General features: G+C 36.4%; 1 protein-coding gene across 1 annotated transcript in view; it reads left to right on the forward strand.

The window, feature by feature from the left end:
* Nucleotides 1–22,042, forward strand: part of SPTLC2 (serine palmitoyltransferase long chain base subunit 2) — a 201,709-nt gene that overhangs the window by 81,941 nt on the left and 97,726 nt on the right. The window contains exons 6-9 of the mRNA XM_037832187.1: nucleotides 3,350–3,443; nucleotides 6,378–6,483; nucleotides 7,208–7,427; nucleotides 8,815–8,941. Of these exons, the coding sequence (XP_037688115.1) occupies nucleotides 3,350–3,443; nucleotides 6,378–6,483; nucleotides 7,208–7,427; nucleotides 8,815–8,941 (547 nt within the window). The remainder of the gene's footprint in view (nucleotides 1–3,349; nucleotides 3,444–6,377; nucleotides 6,484–7,207; nucleotides 7,428–8,814; nucleotides 8,942–22,042) is intronic.

Below are 22,042 nucleotides of genomic sequence, written 5' to 3' on the forward strand. Positions count from 1 at the left end.
TTCCCTGCACAAGCCATGGAATCAACCAGTTCTCCAGGGGGCCCTAGTTGCTAATATTGGAGAATCCTATTTAGAAACCAAGATCCTGGGCAGAAGGTGTGTTTATTGCTACTGGGGAGTCCCTGCTTCTAATCACTCTTAGTGGATAGAACTAGAAAACACATGTATGTATACTAATTCATACACATACACACATCTTTATTTGTATGTATTTATCTGTATGTATATATGTAAGTTTTAAAAGGCATGAGACCATATTGGTACCTCCAACTCTACCTCTCTTCAGTTTTAATTTACACAATTTTGATTAGGTAGCTGCCCTCCCCGCTCCCCCCCCCCATGATAAGACTATATACTCAGTACAAATTTCAGACAGATAGCTGCTGTTACAAGTTTCTTAAGCATCCTTCCAAAAATATTCTGTAATAGAAGTCATGTATGTGTTTAGATATCCTGACTTGCCCTTTTATTCTTCTATAGGAGTATGCTTGCTTTTTGGCAAGAATATTTTATAGGTCGTGTTGTGCACTTCCTATTTTGTCACAATGGTAATCACTTGATGTTTTGTTTTCTCTCTTTCTGTGATATTGAAATTGGTCAGTGGGTTTAGGGGGTGTCAGCCTGATTGGGCCCATTATGAGGTTCCCAGTCAGCCCTTCATTTAATGAATTTTAGCAGCCATTGATAAATATTCTTTGCAAAACAATGATTTTCTCTTTCTGCCATTTTTTCTGCACTTGTTAGCTGGCATTTTTCTGGGAAAAAAAAAAAGGTACTTTTCCTCATCGACTATTGAGGTATATCAAAATACAATTTGAACTGGAAAGGTAGATAGATGCTTGATTATTTCCTTTTATATTTCAAATTTGAGAATGAGTTAGAGCCCTGGCATTCGCCAAATGTAACCAGTGAGTGTGAGTCTGATTGTTTTGAGTATCATTATAAACATGTGGATTTTTAGGTGTTTGATGTGTTTCAGTGTATTAATCTTTTTTTTTTTAATACATAAATTTTTTTTGGCCAGTGGGAGCCTTGTAGGTTAGCTCCTGTGGTGTCTTGTTTGTTGAATGAATTTAAGTAGTCAATTCTTTTAAAAAGTGTTATATTCCATTGACAAATTAGGGAAAGGGAGTTTGCCAAAGGTCGTTACCACTTTGTTTTCAATTGCATCTGGCTTAGAGAAGGTCTTTCCACATGGGATAGATTTTATTAGTTGCAGAGCACTTTTATCTGGGAATTTACAAGGGTTTGAATGGGGTAGAATCCAGTGACTCAGTTTAGGCATCTTGGAAGTGATGGATCACAGTGGAGCTGGTCAATAAGGGAGGTAGAGCGCCCCAAAAATCTTGTGTTTATTGATAGAAATGTGAGATTTTGAGAATACTGGCAATGAGAAGTTGAACTTTAGAAAGAGAAATGAGCTGTGTAAATTTGGGTATCATTAAGCTAGAATTTTTTTTTTTTTTTTTTTTTTTGAGTTTTAAAATAGATACTGAAGGTTATACAGTGTAAATTCTTACTTCTCCCTACCCCTGCTGGTTCTACACCCTGTTCCCTTCTTCCAAAGGCTACGGTGATACTAGTTCCTTGAGACTCATACCTGAGATAGTCTGCACATACGCGCATTCACCTAAATGATATCATAATCTGCATGACTTGCTGTTACACATAAAATGCTGCAGTGAACAACTCTGAATATACTTCAGTTTGTACATGTGTGGACATATTGGTAAGATAAATTCCTAGACATAGAATTTCTAAGCTAAAATGCATATGCTTTTAGTAATGCCAAACTGCCATTTGTAAAGGTTAAGAGTTTATACTCAAATTAGCAGTGTATATCAGTTCTGTATTTTAAACCTCTGTTCTTTGGGCAGGTTTAAGTCAAATTGTTTACTCCCAAAGTTGTCTGCAAAATTTTGTCTGTGTGCCTATGTATTTTTGGGGAAGAGGCCTCAGCAGTTAGCAAATTCTCTATGGGACAAAAAGTAAAATAAAGTTAAGAGCCATTGACTTAGACACATAGCACTGATGCCCTTAATAAGCATCCCCGTACCAGTTAGACAGACAACTCACTGACCTTGCTGTTCTAGGGACAAATTTCAAAGGGCCTTCTTGTAAGAATGAGTCTGCTTATCCCACAGGCTGTACCTTTTGTATATTAAAATCCTGTTTAACCTTGTTGTAATCTTTGGTTGGATGAATAGTGTTTTGGAAGGAGGTATGGAAATGAGTCTTTCAAGGATTATAAGAAGAAAATTGAAAATCTTAGGATAGGAAAATGAAGCGATTTTATAAAATTATAGAGTTCAATTTATTTTGGAAATGTCTTCATCTTACAAGTGGTAAGTTACATGATGTTGCCATAACTGGTTAAAAGGGGTACCATTCCTCAGATCTTGTGCAAGTGTGTCCCAGTAACCTGCTAGACACCATTTCACCAAGGTTTTCTGGTCAGAGTTTTTGAGCATCAGCTTTACCTACATCCTCATTGGAATTAATCCTCTGTTGTACTGAGAGGTTAAGGAAATTATTGGATGTTAGTGTGGGATGAAGCTGTTCTTTACTTTCCTTTAGCAGAAGGTTGGGTGAAAGCCAAGTTAGCCCTGAACTACTTTTCATAAGCATAAATAAAATTCATAGTGAATTTTGAGCTTTGTTATAGAGGAGGCCATTTCTTTTGGACAGAGAACTGTTTCTGAGTTCATATCTTATAGGTTGATGGGTCCCGTGAGATGTGAAAGAGTAAGAACTAGAGATGAATTTAAAAAAACCTGAGAGCTTCAGCTTTTTCTTTTTGCCTTAGCAGAAGCCCATGTTTATATGTTAGAATAAAGCTTGTTCGGAAATTTTAACAAGTCACTTGGGTAAATGACTAGTAATAAGTCAAATCATCACTGGAATCTGAATGTGGCTAGTGATGAGAGGAAGAATGCATGATTTCCATAGGCATTACCCCCTCCCCTGCCATCTCCCTTAATACTTATTCCCACAGATGTACATAATACCAAAACTCCTGGGAGTCTTTCAAATCAAAGAAACCAAAACCCTTAGGACTGTCGGATATATCAGATTTTAGGTATACATGAAAACCTGTTGCTATACAGCTGAATATTTAAGTCAATTAGCACTGAAGAAATGAAATTGAAATGCTATAATTTTGCTTCTATTTCCAAGGTATTCTTTACCAAAAAATATATATATATATCTTGTAAACTTTTTTTTTTTAATTGATGGCTTTGCAATTGTGCGAGATTTCCTCAATAGGGTATAATTATTAGTGATCTTAGCGTTTTGTAATTTGTGTAGTAAATTAGCTTCCTGCCTTACTGAGCTTGTGGTTTTGCAGGGTTGCCTGATTCTGAGTGATGAACTGAACCATGCATCACTGGTTCTGGGAGCAAGACTATCAGGAGCAACCATTCGAATCTTCAAACACAACAGTGAGTTTGCCTTGGAATTCACTGCTGGCCTTACTAATTAATATTCTTTGGGTCAGTGGGGGTGGTAACATTAATTATATTAATAAAAGAAAATACAAATGAAGTTCAGGTAGCAACATTTAAAATGTCCTTCTGGTTCAATCTTTTAATAGTCATCCTCTTCCCTATGGGAATAAAAGTAAAGGCTGAGGAAACTTTTTGACAAAAAATATAATACTTGCCTTTTATTTGACTTTAAACATTTTCTTCCCTTTTCCTTGTTTACAAGTCACTTGTTCAATATATATTTACTAAATCCCTGTGATATATCTTACCATAACACTGGGAATATAGCAGTGATTTAAACAGGGTCTCTGATCTCAAGGATTTCTGACTGATTAATGAAGAGACTTTCTAGATAAACCAGTGGTTATAATACAATGGACAAACACTGAAATGTAGATATAAACAGATGCCATGTGGGCACAGAGAAAGATGAAACTAAGCCAAACTGTTTTGTTCCTAAATGGAAATATCATTGTGCATTATTAAAATAATAATTTACAATAAAAATGCAGAACTTTTGTAGTTAAAATACTCACCTGTAGGGAGAAAAGATTACCAACCTGTATGTTTAGTATTTTCTTTTTGCCAAACCGCATACATGTATAGACAAAAGTCAAGAAGATTTTACACCAGAATATTAGGTCTGTATCTCTTGATGGTAATAACTTTCTTCTTTTTGTCTTGTCTAAAATGTTTTACAGTGAGAATGATGTGAATAGTATTTTGTTTTATGTGAATGGAATCTTGTTAAAAATTGCTGGGTAATATGCTATTTTCTATTTATATTACACCGTGAACATCATTTGTCAGTACACTTAACTATCTCATCGTTTAATGCCTGTGTGGCAGTGTCTGGATGTGCCATAATAAAACTGACCACTAAGTTTGGACATGGAGGTTATTTCTAAATTTTTCTATTAAAAACAGTGTGATACTCATATTTTTCCCAGTGGTCTGATCAGTGCCTTAGGATAAATTTCTAGTAGTTTCAGAATCCCTGGTTAAAGTGTATAAAATTTTTGTACTTTTCCGAATTGTCTCCAAGCATGTACACATTTTCATTCTCACCGATATAACAGTGTTTCTATTCAATGGCCAAGAGAGGGCATTAGGACTCATTTCACATCTTTCTTAATCTAGTAAGTAAAAAAAAATATTTACTGAAAACCAAAATTATGTTAATTTTTATTTCTTTGATTATTAGTCATAGAGCAACTTTTTATGTAGTCATTGCATTTATATTTCTTTGTACATTTGCCATTTTCAAACTGTTTCTCTTTTTTACTGATTTTAATTTATAATCCTTTATATTATATTAATTATCCTTTGTCTTCTGTGTTGCAATATTTTTTTCCTTATTTGATGTTTAGCTTTGATTTTTGTGTCTTATTGTGCAGTCACTAAAATTTTTATGTCATCACATTTGGTCTTACGGTTTTTGGGTTTGGGGTAAATGCCCTCCATTTTAAGATCATAAATTTATTCACATATATTTACTTCTAGTATTTTGTGGTTTACTTTTTTATTTAAATCTTTAATTGACATGATATTTGGGGAGCCTAGTATGAGAGATTGAATTTATTTTCCTAAGTGGATATGGTCAAGCGTTCTATGATAGATATTTCCTTTTGTCCAAACTTTTGAGTCAACAAGTTTTTTTTTTCCCCTCTTCCTTTCTGTATGTAAACATAGGAAACTAAAAAACAGTACATTTTTACTTGTTTCCTGCTGATTGCCATACATTGCTCTCTGCAGCAGCACTGGAAGTTTCAAATCAGGACACACTCTCTGGGGAGCTTCACTCTCTTGGTTAGGTAGTATGTAAGAGTGTCTTGTTATGAAGGTATAGGCATAATCACTATCTTTGGCTATCTTGTGTTTAGTGTCATCAGTTTTTCTTACCTTATTCTCTTTTCTATCAAAGTCCTTGTATGAAAAGAGCAAAATTATATAATTTTGTAACCCCTTTCTTCAGTGATGAGCAAGAGAGAATACAAAATCAGATTTTATAATAGGGTGGCTCTCGTCCCTGTTAAATATATCCCAGACTTAATGCTGCAAAGATTTTGGTTCTGCTTTCGATTTTTCTTGAGGACTTTCTTTCAGGGCAAATATTTTAAGTGTGAAATCTGTAGTAGTGATAACAGTGGTCTTCAGTGCACTTGTCTTTAACAGGAAAATTATGATCCTCATTATTGATAAACACCAGTAAAGTTGTTTTTTATGTTGCGTTAATTGCCTTAAACACCAACAGAACCACAAGAACTTGGGACAAGACCAACTGATTACTAAGCTTGCACACATAGACTCGTTCATAGGCCAGACTGATGTGTTTTTAACTCAGTACCAAGATAAAGCTGCTTAACAAATATTTATTGAGTATATCCTAGGTGGAAGACAATAGGGCTTGCACTTTGAAGAGTCTCCCCTATGTTTGCTTTTTAGGAGGTAGATGTATTTGCTATGTTTTGTTCACACTTTTGCCCAGTCTTCTTTATGCATTTATTTCTGAATGACTTACTAGGATTAGAGATACAGTGTGATTCTATAAATACAAAAAAATGCTAGTTGAATGGCAAGGTTGTTTAACTTGAAACATCGGTCATTTCATAAACATGCTAACCAACTGAATCAGCTATGCCACTGATATTTAGTTAAGTTTCTGTGGTTTTGAGCATTTGTTGCATTTTAGATGAGATTTCAATTTAAGCAGGTAATAACTCACCCATTTTGCCCCTTTTCTGCTGAACTGTAATTTTAATGTTAATAATGTCCTTTGGTATCTGAGACACAGTTCCTGAATAAAAAAATGTATGTTTGCATTTCTGGAATAAAGTTAGAATAGAAGAAGATAGTTTGTGCTGAAATTCTTTTGTATGTGTGTTGTAGATATGCAAAGCTTAGAGAAGCTATTGAAAGATGCCATTGTTTATGGTCAGCCTCGGACACGAAGACCCTGGAAGAAAATTCTAATCCTTGTGGAAGGAATATATAGGTAAACCAACTTTATTATTCTTGCTATTCTTAATCTTTGTGACATGGTTCCATAGAATTTTTAAGCTGAAGAGAGTTCTAGTCTAGACCCCTCTAGAAACTGAGGAGGTAGCATTGATGGCTTGTTAAAATACCTAGAAGGAGAGTTAGCCCTAGAACAGGAGTCTTTATGTCTGGCTCTTCTTTAGTCTTTCCATCATACTACCCTGTTTCCAAATCCCCCTTCTCTGCTGGTCCTTTATTTTTCTCCTGTTGTAGAGGGAATTTCTGCATAGGGGCAAGAATTTGAATGCTTTCTAATATATCAAAACAAACTGCACACCATTTAATTATAAGGCATATTTTATTTTGAGTAATTATTTGCTGTTTTATACTTATTCCCTTACCTTCTAATGTTTTTTGTTCTTTGTAACATTTTAATTGCATAGCAGTGTAATACAAAGTCTAATGCGGCCTGTAATTACCAGCTTTAGAAACCTCTGAATGACCTTTATCCTTCTGTGGTGAATTATGATCAGTTGTGTTTTGGTGCTCATTTTAAAAGAAACAATCTTGTTTTCCCTAGAAATCTGCCTAGCTATGGCATCGTCTAACTTTGCCACAGGTAGAGTTGTCAGTTCATTTAAAAGCAATAAACTTAAAAAATTAATAATAGTAAATGGCCAGCTCCTAGTTTTGCAAATTAAAAAGTCTCATTGTATGTATTGTTTATCCTGTTTTTCCAGCATGGAGGGATCCATTGTTCGCCTTCCTGAAGTAATTGCCCTTAAGAAGAAATACAAGGCGTACTTGTATCTAGATGAAGCCCACAGCATTGGGGCTCTGGGCCCTACAGGTCGAGGTGTGGTAGACTACTTTGGTCTGGATCCAGAGGATGTGGATGTTATGATGGGAACATTTACAAAGAGCTTCGGTGCCTCTGGAGGATACATTGGGGGCAAGAAGGTACTTGGGCCATGAAAACCAGCAATAAAAGATAAAGATATTGTCTACTAGGTGTAGTAATACATGTTTAGGAGGTAGGGTCCTGAACTGGGATGCTGAAATCCTGAATTTGTTGATAAGTTTAGGCTCGTAGTGCAGTAGGCTTCACGTTTGAGCTGCCCTGTGCACAGCTCGTTCTGTTCATTGTTTCTTGTTTTAGCTTGTTTCTAAACTAAATGCTGGTATGAGATACAGAATACCCTGTTGTATGAAAGAACAGACAGTGGCACTTCCTGTTTGCCACAGTCTTTTATTGGGTTTGAGTTGAGACATAGTGGGATTGTCATGGTTGCCAGTGGGAATTCAGGACCGATTCCCCTGTCCTTGGACTCAAACACATCTTGGGTGAACATAGAAACACAAAGAAGAGAGATTATTTTGCTAGCTCTAGAATGCTGCAAGGTGCATTTTAGAGAAACCCATTTTAGTGGCTCTTAACCAGGCTTGATAGATTTTGATCTCAAATTTTACCTTTGTTAATGTAACCAGGCTCACTTTGGAGAGTTGATTGTTTTTGGTTAGATTTGTTGCTGAACCAAAGGATAGAAAAACAACACTCTGGTGGATCATTTATGTACAGTGTATTTTACACTTTGTGTTTTTTTCTATAATTTTTAGTATGTTTCAATTGATAGACTATTTTAGAGCCAAATTTTGTGTCTATGCCCTGAGGCTTATTCTTTATTTAGGTCTGGTTTCTTATATATACATTTAAAGATTCATTGAAGTTAAAAGGTATCAGCAATTAGGGATATATAATTGATTATTTTCGAAATCCTTGTAACCGCCAGTTTTTCTTTGTTCAATGAGATAGCCTTAGTGTTCTAATGGAGGACCCAGTGAATTTTCTGTTTAATTTCTACCACATTTATATAATTTTGTAAATCTGTGTATCTGGAGGATATTTAATGCCTTTAAAATTTATGTCAGAGAGCCATCTTTCTGTTGTTTTGGTTTGTAAAGATGGACTCTGGAGGCATCGGTAAGTTGCCGATGAGACGTTTTCTGTAATACCTAGAAGTAAATCACTGATTGTACCTAAAAAGCAGACACCTTCTTATTTAATTCAACCTTGCAAATACATTTATTTCTAAAATTAAATGATAGGTTCTCCTAAATTTAGAGAATTTCTTTTAAACTAGTTCTTCTTCTATTTTGTGACATGTTTAAAACACAAAATAAAGCCTAAGGATGTTGTCATGTTTCCTACAGTGTGCCTTGACCATGTCATTTGGCCTTGCGTCTCAGATTAGTGCCCCTTTTCCAGTGCTATAGAAGGAAGGATGGCACTGACGTGTCTGTGAATTCAAGAATTGCTTCTAATTATCTGCTTTTGTGAACTCCTCAGGAGCTGATAGACTATCTGAGAATACATTCACATAGTGCAGTGTATGCCACGTCATTGTCACCACCTGTGGTTGAGCAGATCATCACTTCGATGAAGTGCATCATGGGGCAGGATGGCACCAACCTTGGTAAGCCTTTCTTCTCTTAGAAAATGTCCTAGGGACAAGAAATGTTTAGCACCCAAATATGCTTTTTCTTGAACTTGTTTTTCAGCCTTTTACCTATAATAATGAGAAAGGTATACTAATGGGCAGAGCAGCAGGTGTGTGACACAGTGGTTTCTGTAGACATCATGAGAATATACTGGGTCACTTCCTCTTGAATTCTCTTTTTTATTGACGATGAGGCTTTAATTGTACTGTTCTTCATACTAAATAAGTCTTACATAATATACCCTCAGGGTCATTCTTGAATTGTACCATTTTATGTGAAGATGTAATTCACTGTATAGTGATGTTTCATTAACATAGTTTTTAAGAGCAGCTGTTTCCATGAATTAGTGTCCTTGATTTAATGCCTTTTTACTGAGTTTTTAATTTGACATATACTAGATAAAAATGGTAGTCTTGAGTTAGTTCATTTGGTCTTTGGTGGGATTTTAGTCAAACTAGGTACCTTGACTTAAACATTCTCAAATGAGAAATAAAGTATGATATTCATTTTCTGATATTTGACTTCTATACTTTTATTCTGAATCACCAGAGGGCAGTACAGACTACACAACAGTTTTAATAAAGGGAGAGCTATTGTGTTACTTTTGTTTTGTTTTGTTCACTTTAAGAAGTATTTCCACTTTGAATATGAGACATACATTAATTTTACTTGTTGCTTTTTTAATGCTTCTAAAATTAGTCTGACTCTTGTAAAAGATTTCTGATTCTAAACCTTGGAGCTCTACATTCTATAGTTATATAATATTTTGATTGATTTGGCTTATATTAAAAAACAAGAATGAAACAGTATTTTGATTGAACTTAAGCCTATTTTTTAATATCAGAATTTTACCTTAAAATATTTCTAATCTGAGATAGATCCTTATTATCTTTAGTGAGAGTTTTTTGCAATTAACAAAGTGTGATCTTTTTCAATTTCATTAATTGATTCCTTGGGGAAGAAAATATTGCATTAGTGTTGTGAACAATAGCATGGAGCCTTGTGACTAGCTCCCTGTTCACAATAGCCACAACTTATCTCTTCCTTTTGCCTTGGTTATTGGAAATAGTGTGCTTTGATCTGATTTACAAATACATTTTTTTGCTTTTATCTAGTTAGTTTGCATAGATATATTAACCTTATTGATTCAGCACACAAATTTAAGCAACTAAAAGATGGCTAACAGCTATCAAACGTTGGATAATTTCTCTCCCTTGTCCTAGGGGATGGTTCCATGTGATACGTAACCTCCGGATAAGTGATTTAATCTGTAGTAAATGATGAAATCAGGGCCCTTGGTGTTAGTGAGAAAATGAAATATGGTAATTAGACATAGGCTTTGGGTTAATCCTGGTTTTCCAGTTATCTGTTGCCTCTGCAACCACTCCAAAGCTCATTGGCATGTAGCAGCCATCTTATGCTCACAAATTATGTAGGTCAGGAATATGGTTATGGCTCAGCAGGGATGGCTTATCTTTACTCCACAATTCCTGGGGCTTCACTGTGGAAGATTCGGGTAGCTGAATCGACTGGGGACTGAGATCACCTGGAGATGTCTTCTCTGACATGTCACCTGTCCTGGCATGACCTGGAGGCTAGGCTTAGCCAATACCAACCCTCATGTGTCATTTCCCTATGGCTTGGGGTCCGCAAAGCACAGTGCCTGGGTATCCAGGGAGGAAACTTTTAGAGGGCAAGTGTTCCAGGAGACAAAGGTAGAAACCTCATGTCCTTTTCTCATCTAGTCACAGTTGGCTGATCATAAGCAAGTCACCAAAGCCAGCCCAGATTGAAAGGGATGCGCAGTTAGACTCCACCTCTTAGTAGGAGATTTGTCGAAGAATTTGTGGCTGCTTTTTAAAACTGCCACTACCAGCTTTTAAATAACCAATGTTTTTCTTATTCGGTTTTATTGAGATATAGTCACATACCATATACTCATCTACGTTCAAAAAATCAGCTGTTCACAGTACCATCATATAGTTGTGTAATCATTACCCAAATCAGTTTTTGAACATTTTCCTTACTCCAAAAAAAATAAGAATAAAAATAAAAGTAAAAAAAACACCCAAAGCATTCTGACCCCACTCCATCCCACCCTATTTCTCATTTAGTTTTTGTCCCTATTTTTCTACTCATCTGTCTATACACTGGTTAGAGGGACTGAGAGCCACAGGGTTTTCACGATTATACAATCACACCATGTAAGCTACATAGTTATGCAGTCGTCTTCAAGAATCAAGGCTATTGGGTTACAGTTCAGCAGTTTCAGGTATTTCCTTCTTGCTATTCCAACACACTAAAAACTAAAAAAGAATATATAGCGCTTAAGAATGCCCTCCAGAATGACCTCTTGACTCCATTTGAAATCTCTCAGCCACTGAAGCTTTATTTTGTTTCATTTCGCATCCCCCTTTTGGTCAAGAAGATGTTCTCAATCCCATGATGCTGGGTCCAGATTCATCCCCGCGAGTCATATCCCGCGTTGCCAGGGAGATATACGCCCCTGGGAGTCAGGTCCCATGTAGTGGGGAGGGCAGTGAGATCACCTGCCAAGGAGGCTTAGTTAGAGAGAGGAGGCCACATCTGAGCAACAAAAAGGCACTCAGCGGGAGACTCTTAGATACAATTATAAGCAAGTTTAGCCTCTCCTTTGCAGTAACATGCTTCATAGAGGCAAGCCCCAAGATAGAGGGCTCAGCATGTCAAGCCTCAGTCCCCAGTGTTTGTAAGAACATCAGCAACAATCCAGGTGAGGAAGTCCAACACCTCTGCATCCTCCCCCAGCTCCTCCGGGGGGACCCGGATATATATTTTTATTCTCCACCCAGATTACTTTGGGATGTGTTGCTGTTTCACTCTAATCTCTACAGACCTACCATATCTCACTTCCTATTCAAAGTTCCATGTAATTGTGGTGTTTGAACAAACTGACTGTAGAAGTTGTATTGTTTAGAAAATATAGATCCTACACCAAATAAACATTTCTTCCCTTGGTCTCACATGGAAGTTGAAGTTTTAACACATAGTCAATTTCAACCTTTACCCTTTAGCCTGATTTGCCCTAGTCTTAACCAGATCTACTTCATCCATTTTTTTACATCCTGTTCGATTTCTTTTAGCAGTTTCTTGTAGTTTTTGCATAGGTCTTTTGTGGCCTTCGTTAAGTTTATTCCTAAATACTTGATTCTGTTGGTTGCTTTTGTAAATGGAATTTTTTTTTTTTTATTTCTTCCTCTTGTTGCACATTACTAGTGTATAAGAACAGTACAGAGTTTTGCATGTTGATCTTGTAGCCTGCCACTTTGGTGTATTCGTTGATTAGCTCTAATAGCTTTGCTGTAGATTTTTCTGGATTTTCTACATACAGAATCATGTCGTCTGCAAACAGTGTAAGTTTTACTTCTTCCTCTCCAATTTGGATGCCTTTTGTTTCTTTTTCTTGCCTAATTGCTCTAGCTAGAACTTCTAGCACAGTGTTGAATAACAGTGTGACCGTGGTCATCCCTGTCTTGTTCCTGATCTTAGAGGGAAAGCTTTCAATCTCGCCCCATTGAGTACGATGTTAGCTGTGGGTTTTTCATACATTGCCTTTATCATATTGAGAAAATTCCCTTCTGTTCCTATCCTTTGAAGTGTTTTCATCAAGAAAGGATGTTGAATTTTGTCAAATGCATTTTCTGCATCGATTGAGATGAACATGTGGTTCTTTTGCTTTGATTGATTGATGTGTTGTATTACATCAGTTGATTTTCTTGTGTTGAACCAGCCTTGCATACCCGAAATAAACCTCACTTGGTCAGGGTGTATAATTCTTTTAATGTGCTGCTGGATTCTATTTGCAGGTATTTTGTTGAGGATTTTTACATGTACGTTCTAGTTTGCTAATGCTGCTGCAATGCAAAACACCAGAAATAGATTGGCTTTTATAAAGGGGGTTTATTTGGTTACACAGTTACAGTCTTAAGGCCATAAAGTGTCCAAGGTAACACATCAGCAATTGGGTACCTTCACTGGAGGATGGCCAATGGTGTTTGGAAAACCTCTGTTAGCTGGGAAGGCACGTGGCTGGCGTCTGCTCCAAAGTTCTGGTTTCAAAATGGCTTCCTCCTAGGACGTTCCTCTTTAGGCTGCAGTTCCTCAAAAATGTCACTCTTAGTTGCACTTGGGATATTTGTCCTCTCTCAGCTTCTCCAGAGCAAAAGTCTGCTTTCAACGGCCATCTTCAAACTGTCTCTTATCTGTAGCCCCTGTGCTTTCTTCAGTGTCCCTCTTAGCTGTAGCTCCTCTTCAAAACATCACTCACAGCTGCACTGAATTCCCTCTGCCCGTCAGCTCATTTATATGGCTCCACTGATCAAGGCCCACCTTAAATGGGTGGGGCCACGCCTCCATGGAAATATCCAATCAGAGTCATCACCCACAGCTGGGTGGGGTGCTGCTCCAAAGAAACACTCAAAGAAATTAATCAAAACTAATAATGTCTGCCCACACAAGATTACATCAAAGATAATGGCATTTGGCAACACACTACATTCAAACTGGCACAATGTATATTCATTAAAGAGATTGGTCTTCAATATTTTTTATTTGTAGTATCTTTCTGCCAGTCTGTTTCTTTTTATTGGGGGATTTAATCCATTAACATTTAGTGTTATCACTGTAAGGGCAATACTTTCTTCTCTTGTTTTGTGTTTTGGATTTTATATGTCATGTGTTATTTTTTCCTCTTTCTTTTTACCCTTCCTGATAATCTTCATTTCCACACTCTTCTCCATACCTCTTTCTCCTGTCTTTTCCTATCAGCCTGTAGAACTCCCTTTAATATTTCTTGTAGCACCTGTCTCTTATTCACGAACTCTCTCAGTGTCTGTCTGGAAATATTTTAATCTCTCCCTCATTTTTGAAGGACAGTTTTGCTGGATATAGAATTCTTGGTTGGCAGTTCTTCTCTTTCAGTATCTTAAATATATCATAACACTGTCTTACCTCCATGGTTTCTGCAGAGAAATCTGTACATAGTCTTATTGAGCTTCCCTTGTCTGTGATGAATTGCTTTTCTCTTGCTGCTTTCAGAATTCTCTCTTTGTCTTTAGCATTGGACAATCTGAGCAGTAAGTGTCTTGGAATAAGTCTGTTGGGGTCTATACTGTTTGGGGCGTGCTGTATTTCCTGAATCCCTAATTTTCTGTCTTTCATAAGAGTTGGGAAATTTTCAGTGATTGTTTCTTCTATTATTCCTTCTGCCCCTTTTCCCCTCTCTTCTCCCTCTGGGACACCCATAACATGTATATTTGTGTGTTTCATGTCGTCACACAGCTCACTAATTCCCTGCTCATATTTTTCCATTCTTTTCACCGTCTGTTCTTTCATGTGTGTGAATTCAGATGTCTGATCTTCCAATTCACTGATCCTTTCTTCTGCCTGTTCAAATCTGTTGTATTCCTCCATTGTCTTTTTCATCTCCTCCATTATGCCCTTCATTCCCATAAGTTCTGCCATTTGCTTTTTCAGGTTATGAATTCTTCCTTATGGTCATCCAGTGTCCTCCTTGTATCCTTCAGCTCTTTTGCTATGTCTTTCCTCAGTTCATTGACTTGATTTTTGAATTGATTTAGCTTTGTTTGAACATCTCCAGTTAGTTCTTCCTTCAGTTCGTTGAATTGATTTAGCAATAATTGCTTCAACTCCCGTGTCTTGGTTGAACTATTAGTTTATTCCTTTGGCTGGTCCATATTTTCATGTTTCCTAGTATGGCTTATTATCTTAAGCTGTCTAGGCATCTGACTTTCTTGATTAGTTTATTCTGGAGCTTGTTTTCACTCTTTTACCTAGGATTTTCCTGTTGGTTGGCTTTGTTCTCTAACTTTGGTGTTCAGTTCAGTTTATTCTGGATCTTTAACTTAGATTCTGTTTAGTTGATCAGAAAAAACAGTTGTTTTTCTGTTTCTTGCCCTGTCTCTCTGTAACCTTCTTGTGTGATGGTCTCCTCAGATATGGTCAACCCCTTTCAGGTTTTCCCAGTCCAGAGAGGCCCAGGTCTGAGGAGGAGGGTGTGGAGTTTTCTGGAGAATGAGACCCTCCTGTGAGGCCTTTAGAGTCTATGCTTATCCTTTGCTGTCCAGCAGGTGACACTTGCCAACCCACAGTTACCCCACCAGTGTAAGGAGGCATGGAGCCTTTAGTTCTCAGGGTGACCCTGACCCTTGCAGGGGCATGGCTGATTGAAGCTGGTTTCTGAATTCCAGCCCCTGGGATCTGAGTTCCTAAAGAAGGGCTACCACTGGAGCTGTGCCACTTTCCCCTTTTCTTGGGAAGTTACGGTGTTTAGTGAATTTTCTCTGCCCCTAGACTTATTATTTTGTCTCTCAGAGCTGTCTTAGCTCTGCTTTTACCCGGGCCCAGATTGCAAGACTTTGAGGCTTTATGTAATGGGCTTCTTAGAATAATTGGTTTTGAAAAAGAGAAAAAGATAAGTAAATGAAAGAGAGAGAGAGAGAGAGAGAGAAAGAAAGACATAAAAAGAAGGGCCTAGTATAGACTGTTTACAGTCCTTGCAGATCTAATGGGCTATTGAAATGCTAAAAGACAAGGAGTTGAAGGCAATTAAGGAACAGTCAATAAAGCAGAGAAACCGGCTTTTCAGACAAGGGTCCTTGTCCCCTGAATTTGCATATGTGCCTGATTTTGTTTGAGCACTGCCCTTCTCTAGTCCATTCACTGGAACTCCAAAAAGTCTCTGTTTTTATTTCAGGATCTTTTTTGTTTCTTTCTTTGTTTGTTTTGCTGTTTTTTGCTAGCCCTATCTCCTCTCTGCTGGGCTGACTGCTCCCAGATTCTCTGGTGTCTGGTTTCAGTCTATCTATGTTTGGGGTTTTTGATCAGCAGTCTGAGTTTTCAATCAGAGCTGCAACTGCAGTTCTCCCTGCTGGTTCCCAGCACTGACTCCCCGTCCTCCCATGGGACTGTGCCTTGCAGGGAGGGGTGTGGGCCCCTTGGCCACAAGAACAAACTGATTTCGCTGATCCCAGTTGTTCAGCGCATTTGTGAGTGTTGTGTGAAGTATGTCCAAAGTCAGATTGCTCTGTGGTGTCCAGTCCATGCAGTTCCTGGCTTTCTACCAACTGCCCTGGAGGAGTAACTAAAACCCACACCTCACCACTCTGCCATCTTGCGCCACCCTGGAAGCATTATTTTTAATCTTGACCACTTGTACTGCCAAATATGTGTCTCATTCATTAAGACACATCCCATTTGGGACTTAGATTCACTTTTTTGAAGATAATGTGGTTGGGAATGTATTTTTTAATATCAAAAATTTACATATTCTGTGAACTACTGTAATATTGGAGCTTTTAGCATTTTAAATATGTGGTTGTAAATTTGAGGATTCTGTTTAGAATTTCATTTTTGAGACTGATTTAGGAATGTGGGAAGTACATGTGTTATCTCTGCTAAAGTGTCTATTTCTTGATCTAATGTGGTCCCTTGTGGACTTGTAGTGCAGCTCTTTTGTTGAAGTATGAAGATCATATTTAATTATATCTGGTTTTTTTTTTACTTTTTATTTTGAAATACTTTCAAATTTATATGGTAGTTATGAAAAAAATACAAACCCTTTACAGAGTACTTCAACATTCCCCTATTCCCCAGACACCCTGATCCACCAATTTTAACATTGCCATGTGCCATTTTTTTCTTACTTCTTTTCTCTCTTCCTTTTTCTCTCTTTGTTTTTGTACTTCTTTGTCTTTATCAATCTATTTTCTGAACACTTGAGTTTTCCTTGAACACTTAATACTGCCATGTACATGTCCTAATACCAGTTGAATTTCATGGCATACATAAACTATGTTTATATACCCCTGTCTCCCCAGCTTTATGTTTTCATGTCACAAATTACATGTTTATACATTATTAGTCAGAAATCACTGATTTTTCATTACATTTTATGCATTTGCCTTTTATATCCTGTAGGAAATAAAAAGTGGAGTGACAAACCAAAAATACAGTAGTGCTGGTATATCTATTTACCCATGTTGTTACCCTCACTAGAAAACCTTATTTGTTAATGGAGCTTCTCTCTATTGTCTGTTGTCCTTTCATTTAACCTGCAAAATTTTCTTTATTTTCTATTGTGGGGCCACTCTAGTGGTGACAGACTCACTCAGTTTTTAATCTAGGAATGTGTCTTAATCTCTCCCTGGTTTTTTTTTTTTTTTTTTTAATTTTATTGAGATGTATTCACACACCACACAAACCGTCTAAAGTTATACAATCACTGGCTCACAGTATCATCAAATAGTTGTGTGTATATCACATGATCAATTTAAGAACATTTCATTATTCCAGAACAAAAATAAGAATAAAAACTAAAACCCAAATCCTTCCGTACCCCTTATTCTCCCCTATTGTTGACCCATAGTATTGCTGCAGCAAATTTGTTTCTCTTGATAAAAGAATATTAAAATACTACTGTACTGTTAACTAGTCCACAGTTTGCAAGAGCTGTGTTTTTTCCCATATACCCCTTCATTTGAAGTATGAAGATCGTATTTAATTATATCTGGGTTTTTTTTTTTTTACTTTTTATTTTGAAATACTTTCAAACTTATATGGCAGTTATGAAAAAAATACAAACCCTTTACAGAGTAGTTCATGCAAGAACTTACTTACGTACATGACTTTAAACAACTGCTTTCAATGAGATACACCTACAATATGTAACTGTTACTTATTATCCCAGTAATAAGCTCCCATTCTCTCTATCTATTACCAAACATTGATGTTCAACCTTGTTAACAACTCTGTACATATTAGGTAACTGCTCCCCCTTCTCAAGCTTCTATCTCTAGATACCATATATTTTACATTTTAAGACTCCGAGTTTACATGTTCAACTTAGTTCATGTTAGTGAAATCAGACAATATTTGTCCTTTTGTGTCTGGCTTATTTCATTCAGCATGATGTCCTCAAGATTCACTCATTTTGTCACATGCTTCAGGACCTCGTTCCTTCTTATTGCTGCATAATATTCCATGGTATGTCTGTACCATATTTTGTTTATCCACTCATCTGTTGATGGACTCTTGGATTGTTTCTGTCTTTTGGCAATTGTGAATAATGCTGTTATGAACATCTGTGTGCAAATGTCTGTTAGTGTACCTGCTTTCAGATCTTCTGGGTATATACTGAGTAGCAGAGTTGCTGGATCATAAGACAATTCAAAATTTAGTTTTCTGAGGAACTGCCAAATTGTCTTCCACAGTGGCTGTATCATTTTACATTCCCATCAGCAGGTAGTAAGTGTTCCTATTTCTCTACATTCTCTCCAACATTGGTAGTTTCCTGTTTGTTTAATAGTGGCCATTCTTATAAGTTGAGATGATATCTCATTGTGGTTTTTATTTGCGTTTCCCTAGTAGTTACTATAGCTGAGCATCTTTTCATTTCCTTTTAGCCTTCTGTATTTCCTCTTTGGAAAAATGTCTATTCATATCTTTTTCTCATTTTATACTTGGGTTGTTTGTCCTTTTATTGTTGCATTGTAGGATTTCTTTATATATACTGGATGTCAAACCTGTATCATTTATGTGGTTACCAAATATTCTCTCCTATTGAGTTGGCTGCCTCTTTACCTTTTTGACAAAGTCCTTTGAAGCACAGAAATATTCAGTCTTGAGGAGTTCCCTGTATCTATTTTTTCTTCTGTTGCTTGTGCTTTGAGTGTAAGGTCTAAAAAGCTACTTCCTATCACTAGGTATTAAAGATGTGTCCCTATATTTTCTTCTTGTTTTATAGTACTGGTTCTTATATTTAGGTCTGTTATTCAGTTTGAGATAATTTTTGTATAGGGTCTGAGGTAGGGGTTCTTTTTCTTTCCTTTGGATATGGATATCCTGTTTTCCCAGCCCAGTTTACTTAAGAGACTATTCTGTCCCAGTTCAGTTGATATGGGGGCCTTGTCAAAAAATCAGTTGACCACAGATCTGAAGGTCTATTTCCGAACTCTCAATTCGATTCCATTGATCAATATATCTATCTTTGTGCCATTCTGTTTTGACCACTGTGGCTTTATAATAAGCTTTAAAGTCATGAAGTGTAAGTTCTCTCTCTTCTTTCTTCTTATTTAGGATTCTTTTGGCTATTCGAGGCCCCTTTCCCTTCCAAATAAATTTAATAACTAACTTTCCCAAGTCTGCAAAATAGGTTCTTGGAATTTTGATTGGTATTACATTGAATCTGTAGATCAATTTAGGGAGAATTGACATCTTAACAACATTTAGCCTTCCTATCCATGAACATAGACTGTCTTTCCACCTATTTAGGTTTTCTTTGATTTCTTTTAGCAGTGTTTTGTAGTTTTCTGTGTACAGATCCTTTATCCTTGGATGAGTTTTTTCCTTAGATACTTGATTCTTTTTGTTGCTATTGTGAATAGAATTTTTTTCCTAATTGCCTCCTCATTTAGGTTATTGGTACTGTATAGAAATGCTATGATTTTTGTGCATTAATTTTGTATCCCGCCATTTTACTAAATTTGTTTATTAGCTCAAGTAGCTTTGTCATGTATTTCTCATGATATTCCCTTTTCTTCAATTTTTTGGAAGAGTTTGAGCAGGAATGATGTTAGTTCTTCTTGGTATTTTTGGTAAAATTACCCATGAAGCCATCTGGCCCTGGGCTTTTCTTTGTAGGGAGTTTTCTGATGACTGGTTGAATCTCTTTACTTGTGACTGGTTTGTTGAGGTCTTCTGTTTCTTCTCAGTTCAATATAGGTTGTTCACGTGTTTCTAGGAAATTGTCCACGTCATCTGAGTTGTCTAGTTTGTTGGCATACGGTTGTTCATAGTATCCTCTTAGGATTTTTTTTTTTTTTTAATTTCTTTGTGATCCATGATGATGACCCCCCTCTTGTTTCTGATTTTATTTATTTGCATCGTCTCTCTTTTTGACTTCGTCAGTCTAGCTAAGGGTTTGTCAGTCTTGTTGATCTTCTCAAAGAACCAACTTTGGGTTTTATTAATTCTATTGTTTTTTTGTTCTCCAATTCATTTATTTCCACTTTAATCTTTGTTATTTCTTTTCCTCTGCTTGCTTTAGGGTTAGTGTGCTGCTCTTTCTTTAGTTTCTTCAGTTGTTCAGCTAGGGCATTTGTTTTAGCTCTTTCTTCCTTTTTAAAGTAGGCATTTAGAACTATAAATTTCCCTCAGCAACACCTTTGTTGCTGCATCTGATAGGTTTTGATATGTTCTGTTCTTGTTTTGTTCTTCTCCAGTTATTTCCTGATTTCTCTTGCAATTTCTTCCTTCCTTCTTCCTTCCTTCTTGTTATTTCTTGTTATTTCCTGATTTTTCATTATTTCCCAATTTCTCGTTATTTCATTATTTCGTTATTTCCTGATTGTTATTTCCTGAATATTTCAGGAAATAATGGAATAACGTAAATCATGGAAATATTTCAGGAAATAATGGAAATAATCAGTAAATAATGAAACGTTGTTTTGTTATTTCCTGATTATTTCCTAAGTATTTCTCGTTATTTCTCTCGTTATTTCCTGATATCTCTTGCAATTTATTCCTTGACCCACTGAGTGTGCTGTTTTACCTCCATATATTTGTGAGTTTTCCTGTTCTGTGGTTGTTATTGATTTCCAACTTCATTCCATTGTGATCAGAAAGTGTGCTTTGAATAATTTCCATCTTTTTAAAATTATTAAGACCTGTTTTGTGCCTGCATATTATGTATCCTGGATAATATTCCATGAGCTCTTGAAAAGAATGTATATCCTGGTGTTTTGGGATGCAACAATCTATACATGTCTGTCAGGTCTAATTCATTTATCATATTGTTTAGGTTCTCTTATTTCCTTATTGATCCTCTGCTGGTTGTTCTATCTATAGAAGAGAGTGGTGTGTTAAAGTCTCCGACTGTTATTGTAGATACGTGTATTGCTGCCTTCAGTTTTGCCAGTGTTTGCCTCATGTACTTTGAGTCTCCTTGATTGGGTGCATAAGCATTTTATAATTTTTACTTGGTGAATTGCCCCTTTTATTAATATATAGTGTCCTTCTTGTCTCTTATGACATCTTTACATTTAAAGTCTATTTTGTGTGATATTAATATAGCTACCCCAGCTTTATTTTGGTTACTACTTGGGTAGAATATCTTTTTCCTTGCTTTCACTTTTAACCTATTCATGTCCTTGAGTCTAAGATTAGTTTCTTGTAAACAGCATATAGATGGATCATATTTTTTAATCCATTCTGCCAATCTGCCATTTAGTTGGGTAGTCTAAATTGTTAACATTCGAAGTTATTACTGTAAAGACAGTTCTTCATTCAGCCATTCATTTCTTGTAGGACAGTTCTCTTTTTAAAATATTCTCTCCACATTTGTTTTTCTGTGAAAATTTTAAACTCTTCCTCACTTTTCAAGGAAAGCTTTGCTGGATAAAGAATTCTTGGCTGTCGTTTTTTCTCTTTCAGAATCTTAAATATATTGTACCACTGCCTTCTCATCTCCATAGTGCCTGATGGGTAGTCAGTGCTTTGTCTTAAATGGCTTCCCTTGTATGTGGTGGTTTGCATTTCTCTTGCTATTTTCAGGACTCTCTTCTCTTCAGCATTTGATAGTTAGTTGTATGTGTCTTGCAATGGGTCTGTTTGGATTTATTCTGTTTGTAGTTTGTTGGGCTTCTTTGATTTGTATATGTATGTCTTTTATAAGGGTTGAGTTTTCCCCAATTATCTCCTCAAATAGTCTTCCTAGTCCTTTACTTTTTTTATAATTCAATTTTATTGAGATAAATTCACATACCGTACAATTATCCACACTGTAAAATCAGTTGTTCACAGTACCATCATATAGTTGTGCATTCACTACCACAGTCTTTTTTCAGAATCAATTTTTGAACATTTTATTTCCAGAAAATAAATAAATAAAGTAAAAAAGAAAACCTAAAACATTCCACCACCACCACCCATCCCCACCCTATTTTTCATTTAATTTTTGTCCCCATCTTTCTACTCATCAGTCCATACACTGGATGAAGGGAGTGTGAGCCATAAGGTTT

Source organism: Choloepus didactylus, chromosome 4 (assembly GCF_015220235.1).
Source record: "Choloepus didactylus isolate mChoDid1 chromosome 4, mChoDid1.pri, whole genome shotgun sequence".
NCBI classification, from domain to species: domain Eukaryota; kingdom Metazoa; phylum Chordata; class Mammalia; order Pilosa; family Megalonychidae; genus Choloepus; species Choloepus didactylus.